Source organism: Trematomus bernacchii, unplaced genomic scaffold (assembly GCF_902827165.1).
Source record: "Trematomus bernacchii unplaced genomic scaffold, fTreBer1.1, whole genome shotgun sequence".
Classification (NCBI taxonomy): Eukaryota; Metazoa; Chordata; class Actinopteri; order Perciformes; family Nototheniidae; genus Trematomus; species Trematomus bernacchii.
Window position 1 is genome coordinate 2,497,398 of NW_022987710.1, and position 25,081 is coordinate 2,522,478.

The following is a 25,081-nucleotide window of genomic DNA, read 5'->3' on the forward strand; positions in this document are numbered from 1 at the left end:
TTGTGGAGCTGACTGCATGAAGACATGTAGGAATCCTTCAGGAAACTGTTCCACGCTCATCACTGCCCTCGAAGGTACTTTCCACAGCTATTTTAACATGCCATCATCTTGACTAGAGGAAGGTGTTAAGGTCATGCTTTGAGTACAACTCAGGTCAACTGACTGAAACGTAGACCTTTATTCTAAGAAATAAAAGAGATTTTGTAAAACTGTGAGTAGGATTTACTGGAGAAAGTTGCGTACGGTTGAAACCCCCAAAACTGCTTATGCACGTCTACCTGCAGTTTCCCTGTTTGTTTTTTTTCACAATTAACTGGAAATATTGGGCACTTTTCTGCTGAATTTTACCACTGTGCAATATCGAGGTTCTTGTTTGGAAGGTGGAGACTTATAAATCATGTTATTTGGTGGTCGCAGTGTGGACATTACAAAGAGCATATAGCGGACGCTGTGAGCGCTGCTTCCCCAGAAGGTCAGACATATTTGTACATAAACAGTTGGTACTTCATTCACAAAAGATATATTTCAGTGTATTTCCTGCTGCGTGTTCCAGTTTTTAATCAGCTGTGTCAACCTTTTGAGTCTATATTCTACATCGAGCATACGTGATGTCAATATATGAGGCCCCTGTGCACGGTCATTATTTGAGACCAAGCCTTTCAACAAATTGCATTTGGCAGTGTTAGTAAAGAGTTTTGAGTTTAAGCACTATATGAATGCCGCTGCATTCATAGTGCCATTAAGCAATACTTCTATTTCTACATATGTTAATCAATGTTATAATGGTGTTGCAGGCTGCTATCCACAGTGTCCCCCAACCCAGCCCTACTTTGATGAAGACACCATGAAGTGTGTCACCTGGCGTCAATGTGGCTGCTATGATGACAAAGGCACCCACTACAGCATTGGAGATAAGGTTCCATCGACCAACTGTCATACTTGGTATGTCTCATTCAGAGAATTTATTGTACATACAATTTTAAATTTGGTCTCAATCAAGTCAAAGCCCGATAAATGTGTATGACCTAGATGTGAAAGCTTGAAAGTTGAAGTTTAAACCATTCGTAAGGAAGAAGAAATCTGTATTTAAAACACTTTTCTGCATATCTACATTCCCTCAATTATTTCAATAACACATAGTGATAACTGTGTTTTTAGTAAAACAGCACCCATTAGTAATGGTTCAGGCAAAAAGTGGTACTGCAGCACAGGAGACTATGAGAGGACTTAAAATCAAAATGATCATTAATTCAGATAAAGTTCTGTAATGAGTCGATATTGCTAAAGCTCCTCTGACCAGGAAGATGCTTAAAAAAATGTAGAAAGCGATGTCTTGTTGAACTGAAAAGGCGAATTGGCGGGTCCAATTGTATATATAAGGCTGACACATAGTCTTCTTAATGTACAGGGATCTGCACCTTATTGGCTATGGGCCCCTGTATGAAAAGGAAACAGATACACTTGTTTAGCACACACACACACACACACACACACACACACACACACCACACACACACACACACACACACACACACACACACACACACACACACACACACACACACACACACACACACACACACACACACACACACACAAAACCAAAATCAGGCCATGCAGACCAGGGTTTTCAGATTTTCAAAACTAATGTTTGTCGAAAATAAATATGTTAACTCCTACTTGTTATTAACATCTTGGGGTGGGCTTACATGAAGTGATATTTGTGGTGGCTCATGGCATGCAAACTACTTAGGATTATTGGTATGACTAAATGTATCTTCTATGTTTAGCTCCTGTACAGTTTCTGGAATAAGGTGCAGCTACAATGTGAACTGTAAGTGAAAATATACACTGTCCCAAGCCTGACACAATATTTATGCATTATTTCATGTGAATACAAATACACACACTATATAAGAAAATTAAAAGCATGTTACTCTTAAACTGCAGCTTGTACATGCCTCATTTATGGAAAAACATATGAATATGGGAGCACCATCTACAACACCACGGATGGGATGGGAAACTGCATCACAGCTGAGTGTGGGGCAAATGGGACTGTAAGAAGAATAACGTACCCGTGCGTAACTACCACTACACCAAGCCCTCAAACTACGTCTTTTGCATTCAGCACGGTTGGAGAAACCACTTTAGGTAAGAAAAACATGTGCAGCATGAAAACGTATGTTATAAACATTGATTATGTGGTACAAAAATTAAATAAATACTTTAATAAAAGGTACATTTTGATAATGTTCTCTGAAAATATACACATTTTGCAATGTTCACAAAATGTCTGAATTCCTCACAGTTGCTGCAACTACGTTACAAGCAAACACGACATTGGGAACCACATCTGCAGAAGTATCCACATCACAAGCAACAACATTGGAGACAGGTACTACATTGGCAACAAAGTCTACAACTATAACTTCAGGAGCCACGGCTGAAGCTACAACTTCTATTGGCCCAATAACACAGACACTTCCAGGGGCCAGAACTGTTTACACTACTGGATCACTAGGAACCACAGTTTTTCCTGTCACAATTTTGACCACAGCTGTTGTTCAACCTACGACGTCAGGTGTTACAACAGAAAGTCCTGAAACTACAGTTGTAACATCACAACCCACTGTTGTTACCACAACTACTGCACTTCCTGTAACAGAAACTGAGGGAACCACAGCCAAACCTGCAGAAACAACAACATCAGCAGGAACAACAGTAAAGGTTGCAACAACTAAACCACCTAAAGAAGTCACCACTGGCCCAGTTACAACCTCTACCACAGCTGTTGTTGAGACTACAACAACTTCGCCAGGTGTTACAACAGAAAGTCCTGAAACTACAGTTGTAACATCACAACCCTCTGTTGTTACCACAACTACTGCACTTCCTGTAACAGAAACTGAGGGAACCACAGCCAAACCTGCAGAAACAACAACATCAGCAGGAACAACAGTAAAGGTTGCAACAACTAAACCACCCAAAGAAGTCACCACTGGCCCAGTTGCAACCTCTACCACAGCTGTTGTTGAGACTACAACAACTTCGCCAGGCGTTACAACAGAAAGTCCTGAAACAACGGTTGTAACATCACAACCCTCTGTTGTTACCACAACTACTGCACTTCCTGTAACAGAAACTGAGGGAACCACAGCCAAACCTGCAGAAACAACAACATCAGCAGGAACAACAGTAAAGGTTGCAACAACTAAACCACCTAAAGAAGTCACCACTGGCCCAGTTACAACCTCTACCACAGCTGTTGTTGAGACTACAACAACTTCGCCAGGTGTTACAACAGAAAGTCCTGAAACTACAGTTGTAACATCACAACCCACTGTTGTTACCACAACTACTGCACTTCCTGTAACAGAAACTGAGGGAACCACAGCAAAACCTGCAGAAACAACAACATCAGCAGGAACAACAGTAAAGGTTGCAACAACTAAACCACCCAAAGAAGTCACCACTGGCCCAGTTACAACCTCTACCACAGCTGTTGTTGAGACTACAACAACTTCGCCAGGTGTTACAACAGAAAGTCCTGAAACTACAGTTGTAAAATCACAACCCACTGTTGTTACCACAACTACTGCACTTCCTGTAACAGAAACTGAGGGAACCACAGCCAAACCTGCAGAAACAACAACATCAGCAGGAACAACAGTAAAGGTTGCAACAACTAAACCACCCAAAGAAGTCACCACTGGCCCAGTTACAACCTCTACCACAGCTGTTGTTGAGACTACAACAACTTCGCCAGGTGTTACAACAGAAAGTCCTGAAACTACAGTTGTAACATCACAACCCACTGTTGTTACCACAACTACTGCACTTCCTGTAACAGAAACTGAGGGAACCACAGCCAAACCTGCAGAAACAACAACATCAGCAGGAACAACAGTAAAGGTTGCAACAACTAAACCACCCAAAGAAGTCACCACTGGCCCAGTTACAACCTCTACCACAGCTGTTGTTGAGACTACAACAACTTCGCCAGGTGTTACAACAGAAAGTCCTGAAACTACAGTTGTAACATCACAACCCTCTGTTGTTACCACAACTACTGCACTTCCTGTAACAGAAACTGAGGGAACCACAGCCAAACCTGCAGAAACAACAACATCAGCAGGAGCAACAGTAAAGGTTGCAACAACTAAACCACCTAAAGAAGTCACCACTGGCCCAGTTACAACCTCTACCACAGCTGTTGTTGAGACTACAACAACTTCGCCAGGTGTTACAACAGAAAGTCCTGAAACTACAGTTGTAACATCACAACCCACTGTTGTTACCACAACTACTGCACTTCCTGTAACAGAAACTGAGGGAACCACAGCCAAACCTGCAGAAACAACAACATCAGCAGGAACAACAGTAAAGGTTGCAACAACTAAACCACCCAAAGAAGTCACCACTGGCCCAGTTACAACCTCTACCACAGCTGTTGTTGAGACTACAACAACTTCGCCAGGTGTTACAACAGAAAGTCCTGAAACTACAGTTGTAACATCACAACCCTCTGTTGTTACCACAACTACTGCACTTCCTGTAACAGAAACTGAGGGAACCACAGCCAAACCTGCAGAAACAACAACATCAGCAGGAGCAACAGTAAAGGTTGCAACAACTAAACCACCTAAAGAAGTCACCACTGGCCCAGTTACAACCACTACCACAGCTGTTGTTGAGACTACAACAACTTCGCCAGGCGTTACAACAGAAAGTCCTGAAACAACGGTTGTAACATCACAACCCTCTGTTGTTACCACAACTACTGCACTTCCTGTAACAGAAACTGAGGGAACCACAGCCAAACCTGCAGAAACAACAACATCAGCAGGAACAACAGTAAAGGTTGCAACAACTAAACCACCTAAAGAAGTCACCACTGGCCCAGTTACAACCTCTACCACAGCTGTTGTTGAGACTACAACAACTTCACCAGGCGTTACAACAGAAAGTCCTGAAACAACGGTTGTAACATCACAACCCTCTGTTGTTACCACAACTACTGCACTTCCTGTAACAGAAACTGAGGGAACCACAGCCAAACCTGCAGAAACAACAACATCAGCAGGAACAACAGTAAAGGTTGCAACAACTAAACCACCCAAAGAAGTCACCACTGGCCCAGTTACAAGTTCTACCACAGCTGTTGTTGAAAAAACAACAACGGCACCAGTTGTTACAACAGAAAGTCCTGAAACTACAGTTGTAACATCACAACCCACTGTTGTTACCACAACTACTGCACTTCCTGTAACAGAAACTGAGGGAACCACAGCCAAACCTGCAGAAACAACAACATCAGCAGGAACAACAGTAAAGGTTGCAACAACTAAACCACCCAAAGAAGTCACCACTGGCCCAGTTACAACCTCTACCACAGCTGTTGTTGAGACTACAACAACTTCGCCAGGCGTTACAACAGAAAGTCCTGAAACAACGGTTGTAACATCACAACCCTCTGTTGTTACCACAACTACTGCACTTCCTGTAACAGAAACTGAGGGAACCACAGCCAAACCTGCAGAAACAACAACATCAGCAGGAACAACAGTAAAGGTTGCAACAACTAAACCACCCAAAGAAGTCACCACTGGCCCAGTTACAACCTCTACCACAGCTGTTGTTGAGACTACAACAACTTCGCCGGGTGTTACAACAGAAAGTCCTGAAACTACAGTTGTAACATCACAACCCTCTGTTGTTACCACAACTACTGCACTTCCTGTAACAGAAACTGAGGGAACCACAGCCAAACCTGCAGAAACAACAACATCAGCAGGAACAACAGTAAAGGTTGCAACAACTAAACCACCTAAAGAAGTCACCACTGGCCCAGTTACAACCTCTACCACAGCTGTTGTTGAGACTACAACAACTTCGCCAGGTGTTACAACAGAAAGTCCTGAAACTACAGTTGTAACATCACAACCCTCTGTTGTTACCACAACTACTGCACTTCCTGTAACAGAAACTGAGGGAACCACAGCCAAACCTGCAGAAACAACAACATCAGCAGGAACAACAGTAAAGGTTGCAACAACTAAACCACCCAAAGAAGTCACCACTGGCCCAGTTACAACCTCTACCACAGCTGTTGTTGAGACTACAACAACTTCGCCAGGTGTTACAACAGAAAGTCCTGAAACTACAGTTGTAACATCACAACCCTCTGTTGTTACCACAACTACTGCACTTCCTGTAACAGAAACTGAGGGAACCACAGCCAAACCTGCAGAAACAACAACATCAGCAGGAACAACAGTAAAGGTTGCAACAACTAAACCACCCAAAGAAGTCACCACTGGCCCAGTTACAAGTTCTACCACAGCTGTTGTTGAAAAAACAACAACAACGTCACCAGTTGTAACAACAGAAAGTCCTGAAACTACAGTTGTAACATCACAACCCTCTGTTGTTACCACAACTACTGCACTTCCTGTAACAGAAACTGAGGGAACCACAGCCAAACCTGCAGAAACAACAACATCAGCAGGAGCAACAGTAAAGGTTGCAACAACTAAACCACCTAAAGAAGTCACCACTGGCCCAGTTACAACCTCTACCACAGCTGTTGTTGAGACTACAACAACTTCGCCAGGCGTTACAACAGAAAGTCCTGAAACAACGGTTGTAACATCACAACCCTCTGTTGTTACCACAACTACTGCACTTCCTGTAACAGAAACTGAGGGAACCACAGCCAAACCTGCAGAAAAAACAACATCAGCAGGAACAACAGCAAAGGTTGCAACAACTAAACCACCTAAAGAAGTCACCACTGGCCCAGTTACAACCTCTACCACAGCTGTTGTTGAGACTACAACAACTTCGCCAGGCGTTACAACAGAAAGTCCTGAAACAACGGTTGTAACATCACAACCCTCTGTTGTTACCACAACTACTGCACTTCCTGTAACAGAAACTGAGGGAACCACAGCCAAACCTGCAGAAACAACAACATCAGCAGGAACAACAGTAAAGGTTGCAACAACTAAACCACCTAAAGAAGTCACCACTGGCCCAGTTACAACCTCTACCACAGCTGTTGTTGAGACTACAACAACTTCGCCAGGTGTTACAACAGAAAGTCCTGAAACTACAGTTGTAACATCACAACCCTCTGTTGTTACCACAACTACTGCACTTCCTGTAACAGAAACTGAGGGAACCACAGCCAAACCTGCAGAAACAACAACATCAGCAGGAACAACAGTAAAGGTTGCAACAACTAAACCACCTAAAGAAGTCACCACTGGCCCAGTTACAACCTCTACCACAGCTGTTGTTGAAAAAACAACAACGTCACCAGTTGTTACAACAGAAAGTCCTGAAACTACAGTTGTAACATCACAACCCACTGTTGTTACCACAACTACTGCACTTCCTGTAACAGAAACTGAGGGAACCACAGCCAAACCTGCAGAAAACAACAACATCAGCAGGAACAACAGTAAAGGTTGCAACAACTAAACCACCCAAAGAAGTCACCACTGGCCCAGTTACAACCTCTACCACAGCTGTTGTTGAGACTACAACAACTTCGCCAGGCGTTACAACAGAAAGTCCTGAAACAACGGTTGTAACATCACAACCCTCTGTTGTTACCACAACTACTGCACTTCCTGTAACAGAAACTGAGGGAACCACAGCCAAACCTGCAGAAACAACAACATCAGCAGGAACAACAGTAAAGGTTGCAACAACTAAACCACCCAAAGAAGTCACCACTGGCCCAGTTACAACCTCTACCACAGCTGTTGTTGAGACTACAACAACTTCGCCGGGTGTTACAACAGAAAGTCCTGAAACTACAGTTGTAACATCACAACCCACTGTTGTTACCACAACTACTGCACTTCCTGTAACAGAAACTGAGGGAACCACAGCCAAACCTGCAGAAACAACAACATCAGCAGGAACAACAGTAAAGGTTGCAACAACTAAACCACCCAAAGAAGTCACCACTGGCCCAGTTACAACCTCTACCACAGCTGTTGTTGAGACTACAACAACTTCGCCAGGGTGTTACAACAGAAAGTCCTGAAACTACAGTTGTAACATCACAACCCACTGTTGTTACCACAACTACTGCACTTCCTGTAACAGAAACTGAGGGAACCACAGCCAAACCTGCAGAAACAACAACATCAGCAGGAACAACAGTAAAGGTTGCAACAACTAAACCACCCAAAGAAGTCACCACTGGCCCAGTTACAACCTCTACCACAGCTGTTGTTGAGACTACAACAACTTCGCCAGGGTGTTACAACAGAAAGTCCTGAAACTACAGTTGTAACATCACAACCCTCTGTTGTTACCACAACTACTGCACTTCCTGTAACAGAAACTGAGGGAACCACAGCCAAACCTGCAGAAACAACAACATCAGCAGGAACAACAGTAAAGGTTGCAACAACTAAACCACCCAAAGAAGTCACCACTGGCCCAGTTACAACCTCTACCACAGCTGTTGTTGAGACTACAACAACTTCGCCAGGGTGTTACAACAGAAAGTCCTGAAACTACAGTTGTAACATCACAACCCTCTGTTGTTACCACAACTACTGCACTTCCTGTAACAGAAACTGAGGGAACCACAGCCAAACCTGCAGAAACAACAACATCAGCAGGAACAACAGTAAAGGTTGCAACAACTAAACCACCTAAAGAAGTCACCACTGGCCCAGTTACAACCTCTACCACAGCTGTTGTTGAGACTACAACAACTTCGCCAGGTGTTACAACAGAAAGTCCTGAAACTACAGTTGTAACATCACAACCCTCTGTTGTTACCACAACTACTGCACTTCCTGTAACAGAAACTGAGGGAACCACAGCCAAACCTGCAGAAACAACAACATCAGCAGGAACAACAGTAAAGGTTGCAACAACTAAACCACCCAAAGAAGTCACCACTGGCCCAGTTACAAGTTCTACCACAGCTGTTGTTGAAAAACAACAACAACGTCACCAGTTGTTACAACAGAAAGTCCTGAAACTACAGTTGTAACATCACAACCCTCTGTTGTTACCACAACTACTGCACTTCCTGTAACAGAAACTGAGGGAACCACAGCCAAACCTGCAGAAACAACAACATCAGCAGGAAGCAACAGTAAAGGTTGCAACAACTAAACCACCCTAAAGAAGTCACCACTGGCCCAGTTACAACCTCTACCACAGCTGTTGTTGAGACTACAACAACTTCGCCAGGTGTTACAACAGAAAGTCCTGAAACTACAGTTGTAACATCACAACCCTCTGTTGTTACCACAACTACTGCACTTCCTGTAACAGAAACTGAGGGAACCACAGCCAAACCTGCAGAAACAACAACATCAGCAGGAACAACAGTAAAGGTTGCAACAACTAAACCACCCAAAGAAGTCACCACTGGCCCAGTTACAAGCTTCTACCACAGCTGTTGTTGAAGAACTAACAACAACGTCACCAGTTGTTACAACAGAAAGTCCTGAAACTACAGTTGTAACATCACAACCCTCTGTTGTTACCACAACTACTGCACTTCCTGTAACAGAAACTGAGGGAACCACAGCCAAACCTGCAGAAACAACAACATCAGCAGGAGCAACAGTAAAGGTTGCAACAACTAAACCACCCAAAGAAGTCACCACTGGCCCAGTTACAACCTCTACCACAGCTGTTGTTGAGACTACAACAACTTCGCCAGGCGTTACAACAGAAAGTCCTGAAACAACGGTTGTAACATCACAACCCACTGTTGTTACCACAACTACTAAGATTCCTGTAACAGAAACTGAGGGAACCACAGCCAAACCTGCAGAAACAACAACATCAGCAGGAACAACAGTAAAGGTTGCAACAACTAAACCACCTAAAGAAGTCACCACTGGCCCAGTTACAACCTCTACCACAGCTGTTGTTGAGACTACAACAACTTCGCCAGGCGTTACAACAGAAAGTCCTGAAACAACGGTTGTAACATCACAACCCTCTGTTGTTACCACAACTACTGCACTTCCTGTAACAGAAACTGAGGGAACCACAGCCAAACCTGCAGAAACAACAACATCAGCAGGAACAACAGTAAAGGTTGCAACAACTAAACCACCCTAAAGAAGTCACCACTGGCCCAGTTACAACCTCTACCACAGCTGTTGTTGAGACTACAACAACTTCGCCAGGTGTTACAACAGAAAGTCCTGAAACTACAGTTGTAACATCACAACCCTCTGTTGTTACCACAACTACTGCACTTCCTGTAACAGAAACTGAGGGAACCACAGCCAAACCTGCAGAAACAACAACATCAGCAGGAACAACAGTAAAGGTTGCAACAACTAAACCACCCAAAGAAGTCACCACTGGCCCAGTTACAAGTTCTACCACAGCTGTTGTTGAAAAAACAACAACGTCACCAGTTGTTACAACAGAAAGTCCTGAAACTACAGTTGTAACATCACAACCCACTGTTGTTACCACAACTACTGCACTTCCTGTAACAGAAACTGAGGGAACCACAGCCAAACCTGCAGAAACAACAACATCAGCAGGAACAACAGTAAAGGTTGCAACAACTAAACCACCCAAAGAAGTCACCACTGGCCCAGTTACAAGTTCTACCACAGCTGTTGTTGAAAAAACAACAACGTCACCAGTTGTTACAACAGAAAGTCCTGAAACTACAGTTGTAACATCACAACCCACTGTTGTTACCACAACTACTGCACTTCCTGTAACAGAAACTGAGGGAACCACAGCCAAACCTGCAGAAACAACAACATCAGCAGGAGCAACAGTAAAGGTTGCAACAACTAAACCACCTAAAGAAGTCACCACTGGCCCAGTTACAACCTCTACCACAGCTGTTGTTGAGACTACAACAACTTCGCCAGGCGTTACAACAGAAAGTCCTGAAACAACGGTTGTAACATCACAACCCTCTGTTGTTACCACAACTACTGCACTTCCTGTAACAGAAACTGAGGGAACCACAGCCAAACCTGCAGAAACAACAACATCAGCAGGAACAACAGTAAAGGTTGCAACAACTAAACCACCCAAAGAAGTCACCACTGGCCCAGTTACAACCTCTACCACAGCTGTTGTTGAGACTACAACAACTTCGCCGGGTGTTACAACAGAAAGTCCTGAAACTACAGTTGTAACATCACAACCCACTGTTGTTACCACAACTACTGCACTTCCTGTAACAGAAACTGAGGGAACCACAGCCAAACCTGCAGAAACAACAACATCAGCAGGAACAACAGTAAAGGTTGCAACAACTAAACCACCCAAAGAAGTCACCACTGGCCCAGTTACAACCTCTACCACAGCTGTTGTTGAGACTACAACAACTTCGCCAGGCGTTACAACAGAAAGTCCTGAAACAACGGTTGTAACATCACAACCCTCTGTTGTTACCACAACTACTGCACTTCCTGTAACAGAAACTGAGGGAACCACAGCCAAACCTGCAGAAACAACAACATCAGCAGGAACAACAGTAAAGGTTGCAACAACTAAACCACCCAAAGAAGTCACCACTGGCCCAGTTACAACCTCTACCACAGCTGTTGTTGAGACTACAACAACTTCGCCAGGTGTTACAACAGAAAGTCCTGAAACTACAGTTGTAACATCACAACCCACTGTTGTTACCACAACTACTGCACTTCCTGTAACAGAAACTGAGGGAACCACAGCCAAACCTGCAGAAACAACAACATCAGCAGGAACAACAGTAAAGGTTGCAACAACTAAACCACCCAAAGAAGTCACCACTGGCCCAGTTACAACCTCTACCACAGCTGTTGTTGAGACTACAACAACTTCGCCGGGTGTTACAACAGAAAGTCCTGAAACTACAGTTGTAACATCACAACCCACTGTTGTTACCACAACTACTGCACTTCCTGTAACAGAAACTGAGGGAACCACAGCCAAACCTGCAGAAACAACAACATCAGCAGGAACAACAGTAAAGGTTGCAACAACTAAACCACCCAAAGAAGTCACCACTGGCCCAGTTACAACCTCTACCACAGCTGTTGTTGAGACTACAACAACTTCGCCAGGCGTTACAACAGAAAGTCCTGAAACAACGGTTGTAACATCACAACCCTCTGTTGTTACCACAACTACTGCACTTCCTGTAACAGAAACTGAGGGAACCACAGCCAAACCTGCAGAAACAACAACATCAGCAGGAACAACAGTAAAGGTTGCAACAACTAAACCACCCAAAGAAGTCACCACTGGCCCAGTTACAACCTCTACCACAGCTGTTGTTGAGACTACAACAACTTCGCCAGGTGTTACAACAGAAAGTCCTGAAACTACAGTTGTAACATCACAACCCACTGTTGTTACCACAACTACTGCACTTCCTGTAACAGAAACTGAGGGAACCACAGCCAAACCTGCAGAAACAACAACATCAGCAGGAACAACAGTAAAGGTTGCAACAACTAAACCACCCAAAGAAGTCACCACTGGCCCAGTTACAACCTCTACCACAGCTGTTGTTGAGACTACAACAACTTCGCCAGGGTGTTACAACAGAAAGTCCTGAAACTACAGTTGTAACATCACAACCCTCTGTTGTTACCACAACTACTGCACTTCCTGTAACAGAAACTGAGGGAACCACAGCCAAACCTGCAGAAACAACAACATCAGCAGGAACAACAGTAAAGGTTGCAACAACTAAACCACCTAAAGAAGTCACCACTGGCCCAGTTACAACCTCTACCACAGCTGTTGTTGAGACTACAACAACTTCGCCAGGCGTTACAACAGAAAGTCCTGAAACAACGGTTGTAACATCACAACCCTCTGTTGTTACCACAACTACTGCACTTCCTGTAACAGAAACTGAGGGAACCACAGCCAAACCTGCAGAAACAACAACATCAGCAGGAACAACAGTAAAGGTTGCAACAACTAAACCACCCAAAGAAGTCACCACTGGCCCAGTTACAAGTTCTACCACAGCTGTTGTTGAAAAAACAACAACAACGTCACCAGTTGTTACAACAGAAAGTCCTGAAACTACAGTTGTAACATCACAACCCTCTGTTGTTACCACAACTACTGCACTTCCTGTAACAGAAACTGAGGGAACCACAGCCAAACCTGCAGAAACAACAACATCAGCAGGAGCAACAGTAAAGGTTGCAACAACTAAACCACCCAAAGAAGTCACCACTGGCCCAGTTACAACCTCTACCACAGCTGTTGTTGAGACTACAACAACTTCGCCAGGCGTTACAACAGAAAGTCCTGAAACAACGGTTGTAACATCACAACCCACTGTTGTTACCACAACTACTAAGATTCCTGTAACAGAAACTGAGGGAACCACAGCCAAACCTGCAGAAACAACAACATCAGCAGGAACAACAGTAAAGGTTGCAACAACTAAACCACCTAAAGAAGTCACCACTGGCCCAGTTACAACCTCTACCACAGCTGTTGTTGAGACTACAACAACTTCGCCAGGCGTTACAACAGAAAGTCCTGAAACAACGGTTGTAACATCACAACCCTCTGTTGTTACCACAACTACTGCACTTCCTGTAACAGAAACTGAGGGAACCACAGCCAAACCTGCAGAAACAACAACATCAGCAGGAACAACAGTAAAGGTTGCAACAACCTAAACCACCTAAAGAAGTCACCACTGGCCCAGTTACAACCTCTACCACAGCTGTTGTTGAGACTACAACAACTTCGCCAGGTGTTACAACAGAAAGTCCTGAAACTACAGTTGTAACATCACAACCCTCTGTTGTTACCACAACTACTGCACTTCCTGTAACAGAAACTGAGGGAACCACAGCCAAACCTGCAGAAACAACAACATCAGCAGGAACAACAGTAAAGGTTGCAACAACTAAACCACCCAAAGAAGTCACCACTGGCCCAGTTACAAGTTCTACCACAGCTGTTGTTGAAAAAACAACAACGTCACCAGTTGTTACAACAGAAAGTCCTGAAACTACAGTTGTAACATCACAACCCACTGTTGTTACAACAACTACTGCACTTCCTGTAACAGAAACTGAGGGAACCACAGCCAAACCTGCAGAAACAACAACATCAGCAGGAACAACAGTAAAGGTTGCAACAACTAAACCACCCAAAGAAGTCACCACTGGCCCAGTTACAAGTTCTACCACAGCTGTTGTTGAAAAAACAACAACGTCACCAGTTGTTACAACAGAAAGTCCTGAAACTACAGTTGTAACATCACAACCCACTGTTGTTACCACAACTACTGCACTTCCTGTAACAGAAACTGAGGGAACCACAGCCAAACCTGCAGAAACAACAACATCAGCAGGAACAACAGTAAAGGTTGCAACAACTAAACCACCCAAAGAAGTCACCACTGGCCCAGTTACAACCTCTACCACAGCTGTTGTTGAGACTACAACAACTTCGCCAGGCGTTACAACAGAAAGTCCTGAAACAACAGTTGTAACATCACAACCCTCTGTTGTTACCACAACTACTGCACTTCCTGTAACAGAAACTGAGGGAACCACAGCCAAACCTGCAGAAACAACAACATCAGCAGGAACAACAGTAAAGGTTGCAACAACTAAACCACCCAAAGAAGTCACCACTGGCCCAGTTACAACCTCTACCACAGCTGTTGTTGAGACTACAACAACTTCGCCAGGCGTTACAACAGAAAGTCCTGAAACAACGGTTGTAACATCACAACCCTCTGTTGTTACCACAACTACTGCACTTCCTGTAACAGAAACTGAGGGAACCACAGCCAAACCTGCAGAAACAACAACATCAGCAGGAACAACAGTAAAGGTTGCAACAACTAAACCACCCAAAGAAGTCACCACTGGCCCAGTTACAACCTCTACCACAGCTGTTGTTGAGACTACAACAACTTCGCCAGGTGTTACAACAGAAAGTCCTGAAACTACAGTTGTAACATCACAACCCACTGTTGTTACCACAACTACTGCACTTCCTGTAACAGAAACTGAGGGAACCACAGCCAAACCTGCAGAAACAACAACATCAGCAGGAACAACAGTAAAGGTTGCAACAACTAAACCACCCAAAGAAGTCACCACTGGCCCAGTTACAACCTCTACCACAGCTGTTGTTGAGACTACAACAACTTCGCCAGGTGTTACAACAGAAAGTCCTGAAACTACAGTTGTAACATCACAACCCTCTGTTGTTACCACAACTACTGCACTTCCTGTAACAGAAACTGAGGGAACCACAGCCAAACCTGCAGAAACAACAACATCAGCAGGAACAACAGTAAAGGTTGCAACAACTAAACCACCCAAAGAAGTCACCACTGGCCCAGTCACAAGTTCTACCACAGCTGTTGTTGAAAAAACAACAACAACGTCACCAGTTGTTACAACAGAAAGTCCTGAAACTACAGTTGTAACATCACAACCCTCTGTTGTTACCACAACTACTGCACTTCCTGTAACAGAAACTGAGGGAACCACAGCCAAACCTGCAGAAACAACAACATCAGCAGGAGCAACAGTAAAGGTTGCAACAACTAAACCACCCAAAGAAGTCACCACTGGCCCTGTTACAACCTCTACCACAGCTGTTGTTGAGACTACAACAACTTCGCCAGGCGTTACAACAGAAAGTCCTGAAACAACAGTTGTAACATCACAACCCACTGTTGTTACCACAACTACTAAGATTCCTGTAACAGAAACTGAGGGAACCACAGCCAAACCTGCAGAAACAACAACATCAGCAGGAACAACAGTAAAGGTTGCAACAACTAAACCACCTAAAGAAGTCACCACTGGCCCAGTTACAACCTCTACCACAGCTGTTGTTGAGACTACAACAACTTCGCCAGGCGTTACAACAGAAAGTCCTGAAACAACGGTTGTAACATCACAACCCTCTGTTGTTACCACAACTACTGCACTTCCTGTAACAGAAACTGAGGGAACCACAGCCAAACCTGCAGAAACAACAACATCAGCAGGAACAACAGTAAAGGTTGCAACAACTAAACCACCCAAAGAAGTCACCACTGGCCCAGTTACAAGTTCTACCACAGCTGTTGTTGAGACTACAACAACTTCGCCAGGTGTTACAACAGAAAGTCCTGAAACTACAGTTGTAACATCACAACCCTCTGTTGTTACCACAACTACTGCACTTCCTGTAACAGAAACTGAGGGAACCACAGCCAAACCTGCAGAAACAACAACATCAGCAGGAACAACAGTAAAGGTTGCAACAACTAAACCACCCAAAGAAGTCACCACTGGCCCAGTTACAAGTTCTACCACAGCTGTTGTTGAGACTACAACAACTTCGCCAGGTGTTACAACAGAAAGTCCTGAAACTACAGTTTGTAACATCACAACCCTCTGTTGTTACCACAACTACTGCACTTCCTGTAACAGAAACTGAGGGAACCACAGCCAAACCTGCAGAAACAACAACATCAGCAGGAACAACAGTAAAGGTTGCAACAACTAAACCACCCAAAGAAGTCACCACTGGCCCAGTTACAACCTCTACCACAGCTGTTGTTGAAAAAACAACAACAACGTCACCAGTTGTTACAACAGAAAGTCCTGAAACTACAGTTGTAACATCACAACCCTCTGTTGTTACCACAACTACTGCACTTCCTGTAACAGAAACTGAGGGAACCACAGCCAAACCTGCAGAAACAACAACATCAGCAGGAGCAACAGTAAAGGTTGCAACAACTAAACCACCTAAAGAAGTCACCACTGGCCCAGTTACAACCTCTACCACAGCTGTTGTTGAGACTACAACAACTTCGCCAGGCGTTACAACAGAAAGTCCTGAAACAACGGTTGTAACATCACAACCCACTGTTGTTACCACAACTACTAAGATTCCTGTAACAGAAACTGAGGGAACCACAGCCAAACCTGCAGAAACAACAACATCAGCAGGAACAACAGTAAAGGTTGCAACAACTAAACCACCTAAAGAAGTCACCACTGGCCCAGTTACAACCTCTACCACAGCTGTTGTTGAGACTACAACAACTTCGCCAGGTGTTACAACAGAAAGTCCTGAAACTACAGTTGTAACATCACAACCCTCTGTTGTTACCACAACTACTGCACTTCCTGTAACAGAAACTGAGGGAACCACAGCCAAACCTGCAGAAACAACAACATCAGCAGGAACAACATCATTAGGAACAACAGTAAAGGTTGCAACAACTAAACCACCTAAAGAAGTCACCACTGTCTTGGTAACAACCTCTACCATAGCTCTTGTTGAAACTACGACCTCAGTTTCAGGTGCCACAACAATTAGTATAGTCACAGGAAAGCCACAAACATCAACAATATTTGTAAAACCTTCTATTTTCAACACAACTGTTGTGGCTTCAACTATAACTACAGGAGTAACAGCTAAAGCTACAACTTCCATTGGCCCAATAACACCAGAAGGGACCAGAACTGTTTATACTACTGGGCAAGCCGGAACCACAGTTCTTTCCACACCATCACTGTTAACAACAACAACTTCATGTGTGTGCATCGTCAATGGGACCTCACACCAGCCTGGTAAGTTATTCTTAATTTTCCATGATATCATTATCTTGTTTTTGTAATCATGTATTCTCTTTACAGAAGGTGCAGAGACAACCTTTGTTTTTCCTTTTTCTGATAGTCTTTTCTTTGCTCCAACATTTTTTTTTTCTTAAATACAATTATTTATTTTTTACCACAAAAAATACAGGCTTGCCTTAATATATTGTCTTCCCTATGAACCAAATATATTTGTTAATGTTTTCACAAAAGTATTTAATTATTTCATACATTTAGTCTCTAATAGAGAAACCAGCATTTTTTCAATTCAATGTTGATAAAGACATCATTACAAAGTGTGTCAAGCTTGTTTAATAATACAATTACTATACAAACAATTCCTGGCTGAGGTCTTATCATACCTCAAAGTTGTGTAATCATATGTTGCATCTCATAAATTGAACTACATGTTGATAACATAAACTAGGGATTAGTCAACTTTACAAGATAGATTATTCATGGTTCAGTTTGTCAGGTTAATGCAATGCATACTTGTTTTATTTGTTAAATAAAAGCCGCCATTATCAAACATGGCCTCTTGCCTTAATTTTCTTTTCCGTTTTCGGTCTGAACCATTTTTTGAATCAGAAATACCTTTGTTTGATTTAACCTTTATCTGCACTCTGAATTTCACAGGGGACTTGGTGTACAATGTCACTGATGGCTTAGAGTGGTGCTACGTTGCATATTGCAATGCATCTTGTAAAGTTGAGATCCATTCCTCTTCATGTACCACTACACCAATACCCAGCACAACCGCACAGTCTACCACTGCTTTGTTTGGCACCACTACAAAGGCAACGATTTCTTCCACCACATCTGTTACTATCCCTTCATCCACTCCCTCAACGACCTCAGTGGACTGCAATGATGAGTATCCACCAAGAAAGGTGTGATAAAGATACAATGTTGTTTTAGTCATGATTGTGTTTTTAAACATTTTAGTTAGACGGTAGCCAGTTTATGTCCAAGAATCCAAAATAGAGCCTTTTATCGCAAAAAATTATTTGAATGCAATTAATTGTATAACTAACTCGCAATTCCCATACAGAATGGAGAGTTATGGACGCTCAGCAACTGCACCACTGCTACCTGCAACCATGGCACAATCACAAAGACACCTACTAAATGTCCCACAGCACCACAGCCCATATGTGCCAATGGACGCCAAGCTGTCAAAGTCTACGATGATAACGGATGCTGCTTCCACCATGAATGTCAATGTAAGTAGCAATTTCAACTTTACAATACAGTTGACCAATTTGGAGTTTATATACAGTAGATGATCTTGTGTCAGTGTTCTCACCCTACATTATTTTTAGCAATTAATAGAGATGGCAATATAAACTAGAAAGCACTGAGAGCCAGATTTAGTAAACCAGCAACCAATCACGTAGTTAGCTGAACGAATCCTGGTACAGCGCTCCACACTCATTCTGAGAGTAAATAAAAACACTTAAAGAATCTGACCTTACTAAACATAGCAAAATATGGATCAGCCAAAATGTATCCTATTATTTGCATGAAAATGATGAAAGAGGCGCACTTTGCAAACACGTGCTTGAATGACATGCAATCTGCAACATAAGCCTAGTGTATAAGCTTCATAGATAATGCAACAGAAATGTTAATTAAAACGCTATTTCTATTCATGTGCATACCACTGCCAATTAACCACATTCCTCTTTCTAAGATAAATGTATTCATCTAAAATTGAAAATGTTGAACATTTGTAGACATAACTGCTTCAGTAGTACCTCTTAAGTGCTACCAATGGATTTTGTAGTAAAAATCAATTGCCAATAAACAGACATGGCGTTGGAGATATATATGTTTTCTGCTTGGTTCAGTTGATACACATCATTTTCTTAAATCGCTTTTGTTTTTCTGCAGGTGTATGCAGTATCTTGGCTCAAAACCACTACATAACTTTCGATGGAGAATTATTCAATTTCAAGGAGAACTGCTCTTACTACCTGGTCAAAGAAATTATTACGAGATATAACCTGACTATTATTGTAAACAACCATGACTGTGAGCCTTCAGACGTCACATTCTGTCCCCAGACTCTCACTATAACCTACCGATCCCACACAGTTGTTTTGTCTCAGTTGAAGATTGGAGGAACAGCAACTAATGCGGTAATCACGCTTTCAAATTGTCAAATGTATTTGTCGTTCTTCAGAATCAGAATCAGAATACCTTTATTAGTCCCACAGAGTGGAAATTAACATTGTTACAGCAGAAAAGAGCCAAAGACAGCTTAATGTTACCTAAGTAGCATGCATACATTATTTTTTTTTAAGATTTAAAAAAAATTATAATAAAAAAAGGTTACACAATTTACAAAAAACACATCCTGTGACAGTTCTGATGATTTAGCAGCCAGGTATATATTGCACAGTTATTATCGGCATATATATATAGCACATATTGCACATAGTTGGTGGTTAACAGCAATGAGTGTTATAGTCTGTGTTGTCGTGTGTGTGGGGGTCTACTAGGGGCCGTGGTGGTTACTTGTGTTACTCTCTCATGTCTTTCATTATTTTGAGAGTGCTAAATGAGTGGTTATTGTGCCAACCAAAGTTATGTGTTTCATGTTATTGTTTGAAATGATACAGTCTCCTCTAATGTGTTTTGTGTCCTTGTCCTACAGGTGTATGTGAATCAGAAACGTACATTTCCCGCCTTCAGAAATCCTGTTCTATACATCACTGGCACAGATATGGTGATAACATTGGAGATACCAGAGATCAACACAAAAGTGGTCTATACGGGCTCCTCAATCAGCATTGACCTACCTTACACCCTCTTTGGCGGGAACACTGAGGGACAGTGCGGTGAGTGACACCTTAGATAATTGCATTAAGGAAATAATAAACATTTCAATGCCACTCATAACCAGAGTGCACCCGAGAGCTGCTTGTTGCACTGACACTGGCAGCCGGTGGTAACTGTAAGAAGGCCCTAATGTTGATAGAAGAATAGTCAATGCAACAGTTCACCGATCTGGAAGAAACCGAATGATCAGGAGAACACCCATTACTGTATGTCTTTACAAACAGGATAAAACTAGTATGTGGTACAGCTAACACAAATTCTGAAAATCTAGAGGGCAAAACTAAAGTGTACATTCGAGTCGACAGTCTAACACTGCTAAAGAGACTTTTATATTCAAATAAATGTTTAGAGTAAAAAGAAGGATTTGACCGTGTTGGAACTTCAACTCAGCTGTCTGAAATCAGCAGACAAACACAGAACAAGACCAGCCATGTCAGCAGTCATATTAGAGCATATGAGCATGAAAGGCTGTTGCATGTGATGACCCGGCAATGTGTCTAGGGTGTGCCCTGTCTCTTGCCTCTCACACCAGGATGGGTGGATGTATTAACCCTAACCATTATCATAACAGCTAGTTCTTGCATGAGCCCAAAAACGTTGCCTTCATCCTCCTGTCTCTTTTTCCAGGGACCTGTGATAACTCACAGAACAATGACTGTCGCTCTCCAAACGGCCAGGTGGAAAGCTGCTCAGACTCCGCAGGCCAGTGGCATGTCCCAGGCACACCATGTGTTATCCCCACAACCCCATCTATAACGACAAAACCCACAACCACCTCAAAACCAGCAACCACAACGCGGCCCCTTTGCAAACCTGCAATTTGTAATATCCTAACAAGCAGGTGAGAAGAGCCACCAAATATTCAAAAACGTCTTTAACGTCTTCAAATAATGTATTTACTGAAAGTAACAATGACAACTACAGGGCTTGGTAGAAAGAAACACGGTTAAATTATAGCTCAAGTCTTCAATATAATCTGAAGATTAAAAAAATACTAATATATCAACATTTCATATTGACATAAACTGGGCCAAAGTATTGAGGGATTTTCTTTGACTAAGAAGCCCAGACCTTTATTCAACTACAACTTGACAAAAACAAAGAGGTTGACGTTGACTAGGAACAATACACACATACTGTACAGTACCTACTGAGCCACAGCACCCCAAGACATTTGATCAAACTATTAGTCTAACCAACACTGTACCAGTAATAGTTACTTGATGATAAAAATAAGAAAACAATTTAAAGTAAGAGAATAAGGGATGAGAAAAATAATGTAATCTTCACTGAAATGCATGTTGAGTTATTTGATTGCCTTCCTTCACATCTTAGATTATGTTTATATTTTTCGTATTACTTTCCCTGACATTCTGTACTGGCTTGTGTGTTCCTTCTAGTGTTTTCAAGGCATGCCACACAGTCATACCCCCGGGACCATTTGTGAAATCCTGTGAGTCTGACAATTGCAACAGTGTCAATAACACCTGCACCAGCCTGGAGGCCTATGCCACTGGGTGCTCTAATGAAGGAGTCTGTATCGACTGGAGGAATGCGACCAATGGGCGCTGTGGTAAGATAAAGTCAATAGGGTATATATAAGTACAGGTGTTGCATGGAGTTTTGATAAAATGTGTATATAAACATGTTTCAATTTTACAGAGCACACGTGTCCAAAAAACAAAGTGTACAAGGCCTGTGGGACCAGCGTAGAGCCTACATGCAATGACAGGTAACAAATGTGATCTTTGTTGATTGTTTTTATAGCTTTAGAGATCTTAACATTTGCACACCACTTCCCTGGTGTATATGCAAACTGTTCCCTTATCAAGAATAAATGATGTTTATTGTCTCTAGTGAATGTCAGTTTTTTTTGTTGGCAGGGTTTGACAAGGATAAACTCGTATCCAAGCCCTATTGAGTGTCAATTCCTCAAAAACATTTACACTGTGTGCACAATTATTAGTCAAGTTGTATTTTTTAGGGTTATTTTAATTATTGAACAACTACAGTGCTCTGGGTCAATCCAAAATGTTAATGAAACTCAAACCTGAATATATAAGAAAGTAAAAGAGAGGTTTTGGCTGTGCACAATTATTGGGCAACTATTAGAGTGCATAATTAATATGCAACTAAAGGGAAAACGAATATTTTATATCTCACATGTTAAAGTGAGAATAATAAACAAACAACTCAAAATGTACAAATTAACTTCTTGACAAAAAAAAAGAAAACAAAAGAACAGGCAATATACCAATATAGCCACCCTTCTTTTCAATAACGGTCACAAGCCTTCCATTCATTGAGTTTGTCAGATTCTTGATCTGTTGACGATCAACCACAGCCTCCCAGACTCTGTTCAGAGAGGTGTTCTTTAAGGCCTTTACTGGCTAGCCACCAGTGGACTACTGCGATTGAGCATTCTCCTGCATACAATCATGGTCTTCCTGAAAGATGTAGACTGTTCCCTGTACAACTGATGGAAGAAAGTGTCTTTTAAAAACCGGCAGTAGGTTTGGGTGTTGAATTTGCGTCCATCTTCAACCCAAAAAGGTCGAACAAGCTCATCTTTAATAATACCAGCCCATACCAGAACCCAGCCTCCACCTTTTTGGTGTTGAAGTGGAGCTCTGGGCCCGGTACTGATCCATCCATCTGGTCCGTCAAGAGTCACCCTCGTCTCATCAGTTCAGAAAACTTAAAAAATCTGTCTTCAGATATTTCTTGGCCCAGTCTTGACGTTTGAACTCATGTGTCTTGTTCAGTGGGGGTTTCAGCCTTCCTTACCTTGGCCATGTCTCTGAACACCAGAGACTTCTGGGCCCTCCAGGTAGGTCACAGTTTTGGAATATGACAGCAGTGCAGAGTAATGGGTTCCATCACCATATGGCAGACCGCGGACCCGGACGCCGACGCCGACCTATACAGACCCGGACCTATAATCAATAAATGATTACAGGATTTTCAGTTCTGACGAGCGCTTCTATTCTAACCGGCGCTGAGCGGGGGCGAAAGAGAGTGAACGATACAGGGAGAGAAACACAGAAGAAGAGACGAGCGAGCGGCAGACAGGGGGAGAAGAATAAGTACCCATGGCGCTCTCTAAGAAGAGAAAAGTGGACAGTGAAAACAGAGCTTTAACCCAGAATGGACAGACTCATCCATGTTCATCCTGCCCACTGGGAGCACAGAACCAGTGTGTCTCATACGCTCAGAGACGTGGCACTCATTAAAAGTGCCAATATACCCACTCAAGTCTGAACTGAGGTCAATAAACAGATTTTAGTTCCTGGCAGGACAAACTAGAGCTCAGTTCTCTCACTGAACAAAAGAAAATGGGGGGTGGGATATAAGAGGGACAGAGAAACTGTCAAACTGTTCAATTGTTAAGATGTGTTGAGACTGATATAATCTAAGTCAAAATGTGACACAGTTGTTGAATTTAAGATGAATACCCCTGATATAGGGTGTTGATCTCCTTACACCCTCTTGCATATGCTTTATACAGATTGGAATTGAAAATATGCATTCAAATTATGATATGGTCAAAATACTAATTTGCCTAATAATTGTGCACACAGTGTCCTTTCATCACTGTATTAACCAGTTATTCAATTTCTGAAATCAGATACAACAAGAAGTTCGAGACAGGTAGTGAAGCATCCACTAACAACACCAAAGAGGGCTGCTTCTGTCCTCCTAGCACCGTCTTATTCAACACTGTCTATGACACATGTGTTGCCTCCTGTGGTAAGAGCAGATCCTATATCCTATTTCTGACTGGGTCATAAAATATTTGTTTCTTAAAACCTGAAGCACACCTTCATTTAAAATCGACTTGTTCCTTTTGGAATTTCAGATTGTGTTGGACCTGATGGTAGACCCAAAGAGGTAATATATAAATGTGTATATAGATAATATATAAATGTGTATATAGATAATATGTCACATATACAGTATATACATATATGTCATATAATCAGGTACACTAGTGTCTCAACTGTGTCCTATCGTAAACAGCCTGGTGATACATGGATAAGTGGCTGCAACCTATGTGAGTGTGACAAGGATTCCATGAGCATCCAGTGTGAGCCTGCCACCTGCCCCACAGTGCAGAGCCCTGTCTGCAGCGGGCCGGGTCAGCAGCTGGTCAACAAAACAGACGGCTGCTGCACAACACAGTCCTGCGGTCAGTTGAAGTTTCACAGAGTTAGATTTGATTCTGTTACTTTGTGTTGTCAACAAATGAATGTCTTACAAAGACAGAGCTGCCAGCTTTCTTTTTATGGAATCAGTGAAGAATCAGACTGACTGATCCCTGCCACATTCTGAAAGGAATTGGAAATATGCTGACTTCAACAATCCACTTTTGATATTGATGTCTATCTGAGAACTTATGCAGTGTTTGAGGTGTTTATTACATGTTTAAATGATTTTTAAGACTAAATCATCACCACCATTGACTTAAAGCTTTTGCAGAAGCTTCCGTTGCTGTTGAGAGAAACGACCACTGTCAGCTCACTTGTAGTATGAATATATAAAAATGTTACAGAACGTTTGGTGGTTGTAGATTTCCTAATCTATTTAACATTGCTCATAGGCCTGTTTTGTAGCACAGTCAA

At 42.6% G+C, this 25,081-nt stretch overlaps 1 protein-coding gene across 1 annotated transcript in view; it reads left to right on the forward strand.

Annotated features, from left to right (window-relative positions):
* Nucleotides 1-16: 16 nt before the first annotated feature.
* Nucleotides 17-25,081, forward strand: part of LOC117491113 (intestinal mucin-like protein) — a 30,140-nt gene continuing 5,075 nt past the window's right edge. Inside the window, exons 1-14 of the mRNA XM_034140962.1 lie at nt 17-74; nt 795-942; nt 2,312-2,398; nt 16,735-17,591; nt 18,252-18,505; nt 18,667-18,838; nt 19,509-19,756; nt 20,275-20,458; nt 21,087-21,300; nt 21,860-22,032; nt 22,122-22,191; nt 24,088-24,209; nt 24,319-24,350; nt 24,480-24,648. Coding sequence (XP_033996853.1) covers nt 17-74; nt 795-942; nt 2,312-2,398; nt 16,735-17,591; nt 18,252-18,505; nt 18,667-18,838; nt 19,509-19,756; nt 20,275-20,458; nt 21,087-21,300; nt 21,860-22,032; nt 22,122-22,191; nt 24,088-24,209; nt 24,319-24,350; nt 24,480-24,648 — 2,788 coding nt within the window. The remainder of the gene's footprint in view (nt 75-794; nt 943-2,311; nt 2,399-16,734; nt 17,592-18,251; nt 18,506-18,666; nt 18,839-19,508; nt 19,757-20,274; nt 20,459-21,086; nt 21,301-21,859; nt 22,033-22,121; nt 22,192-24,087; nt 24,210-24,318; nt 24,351-24,479; nt 24,649-25,081) is intronic.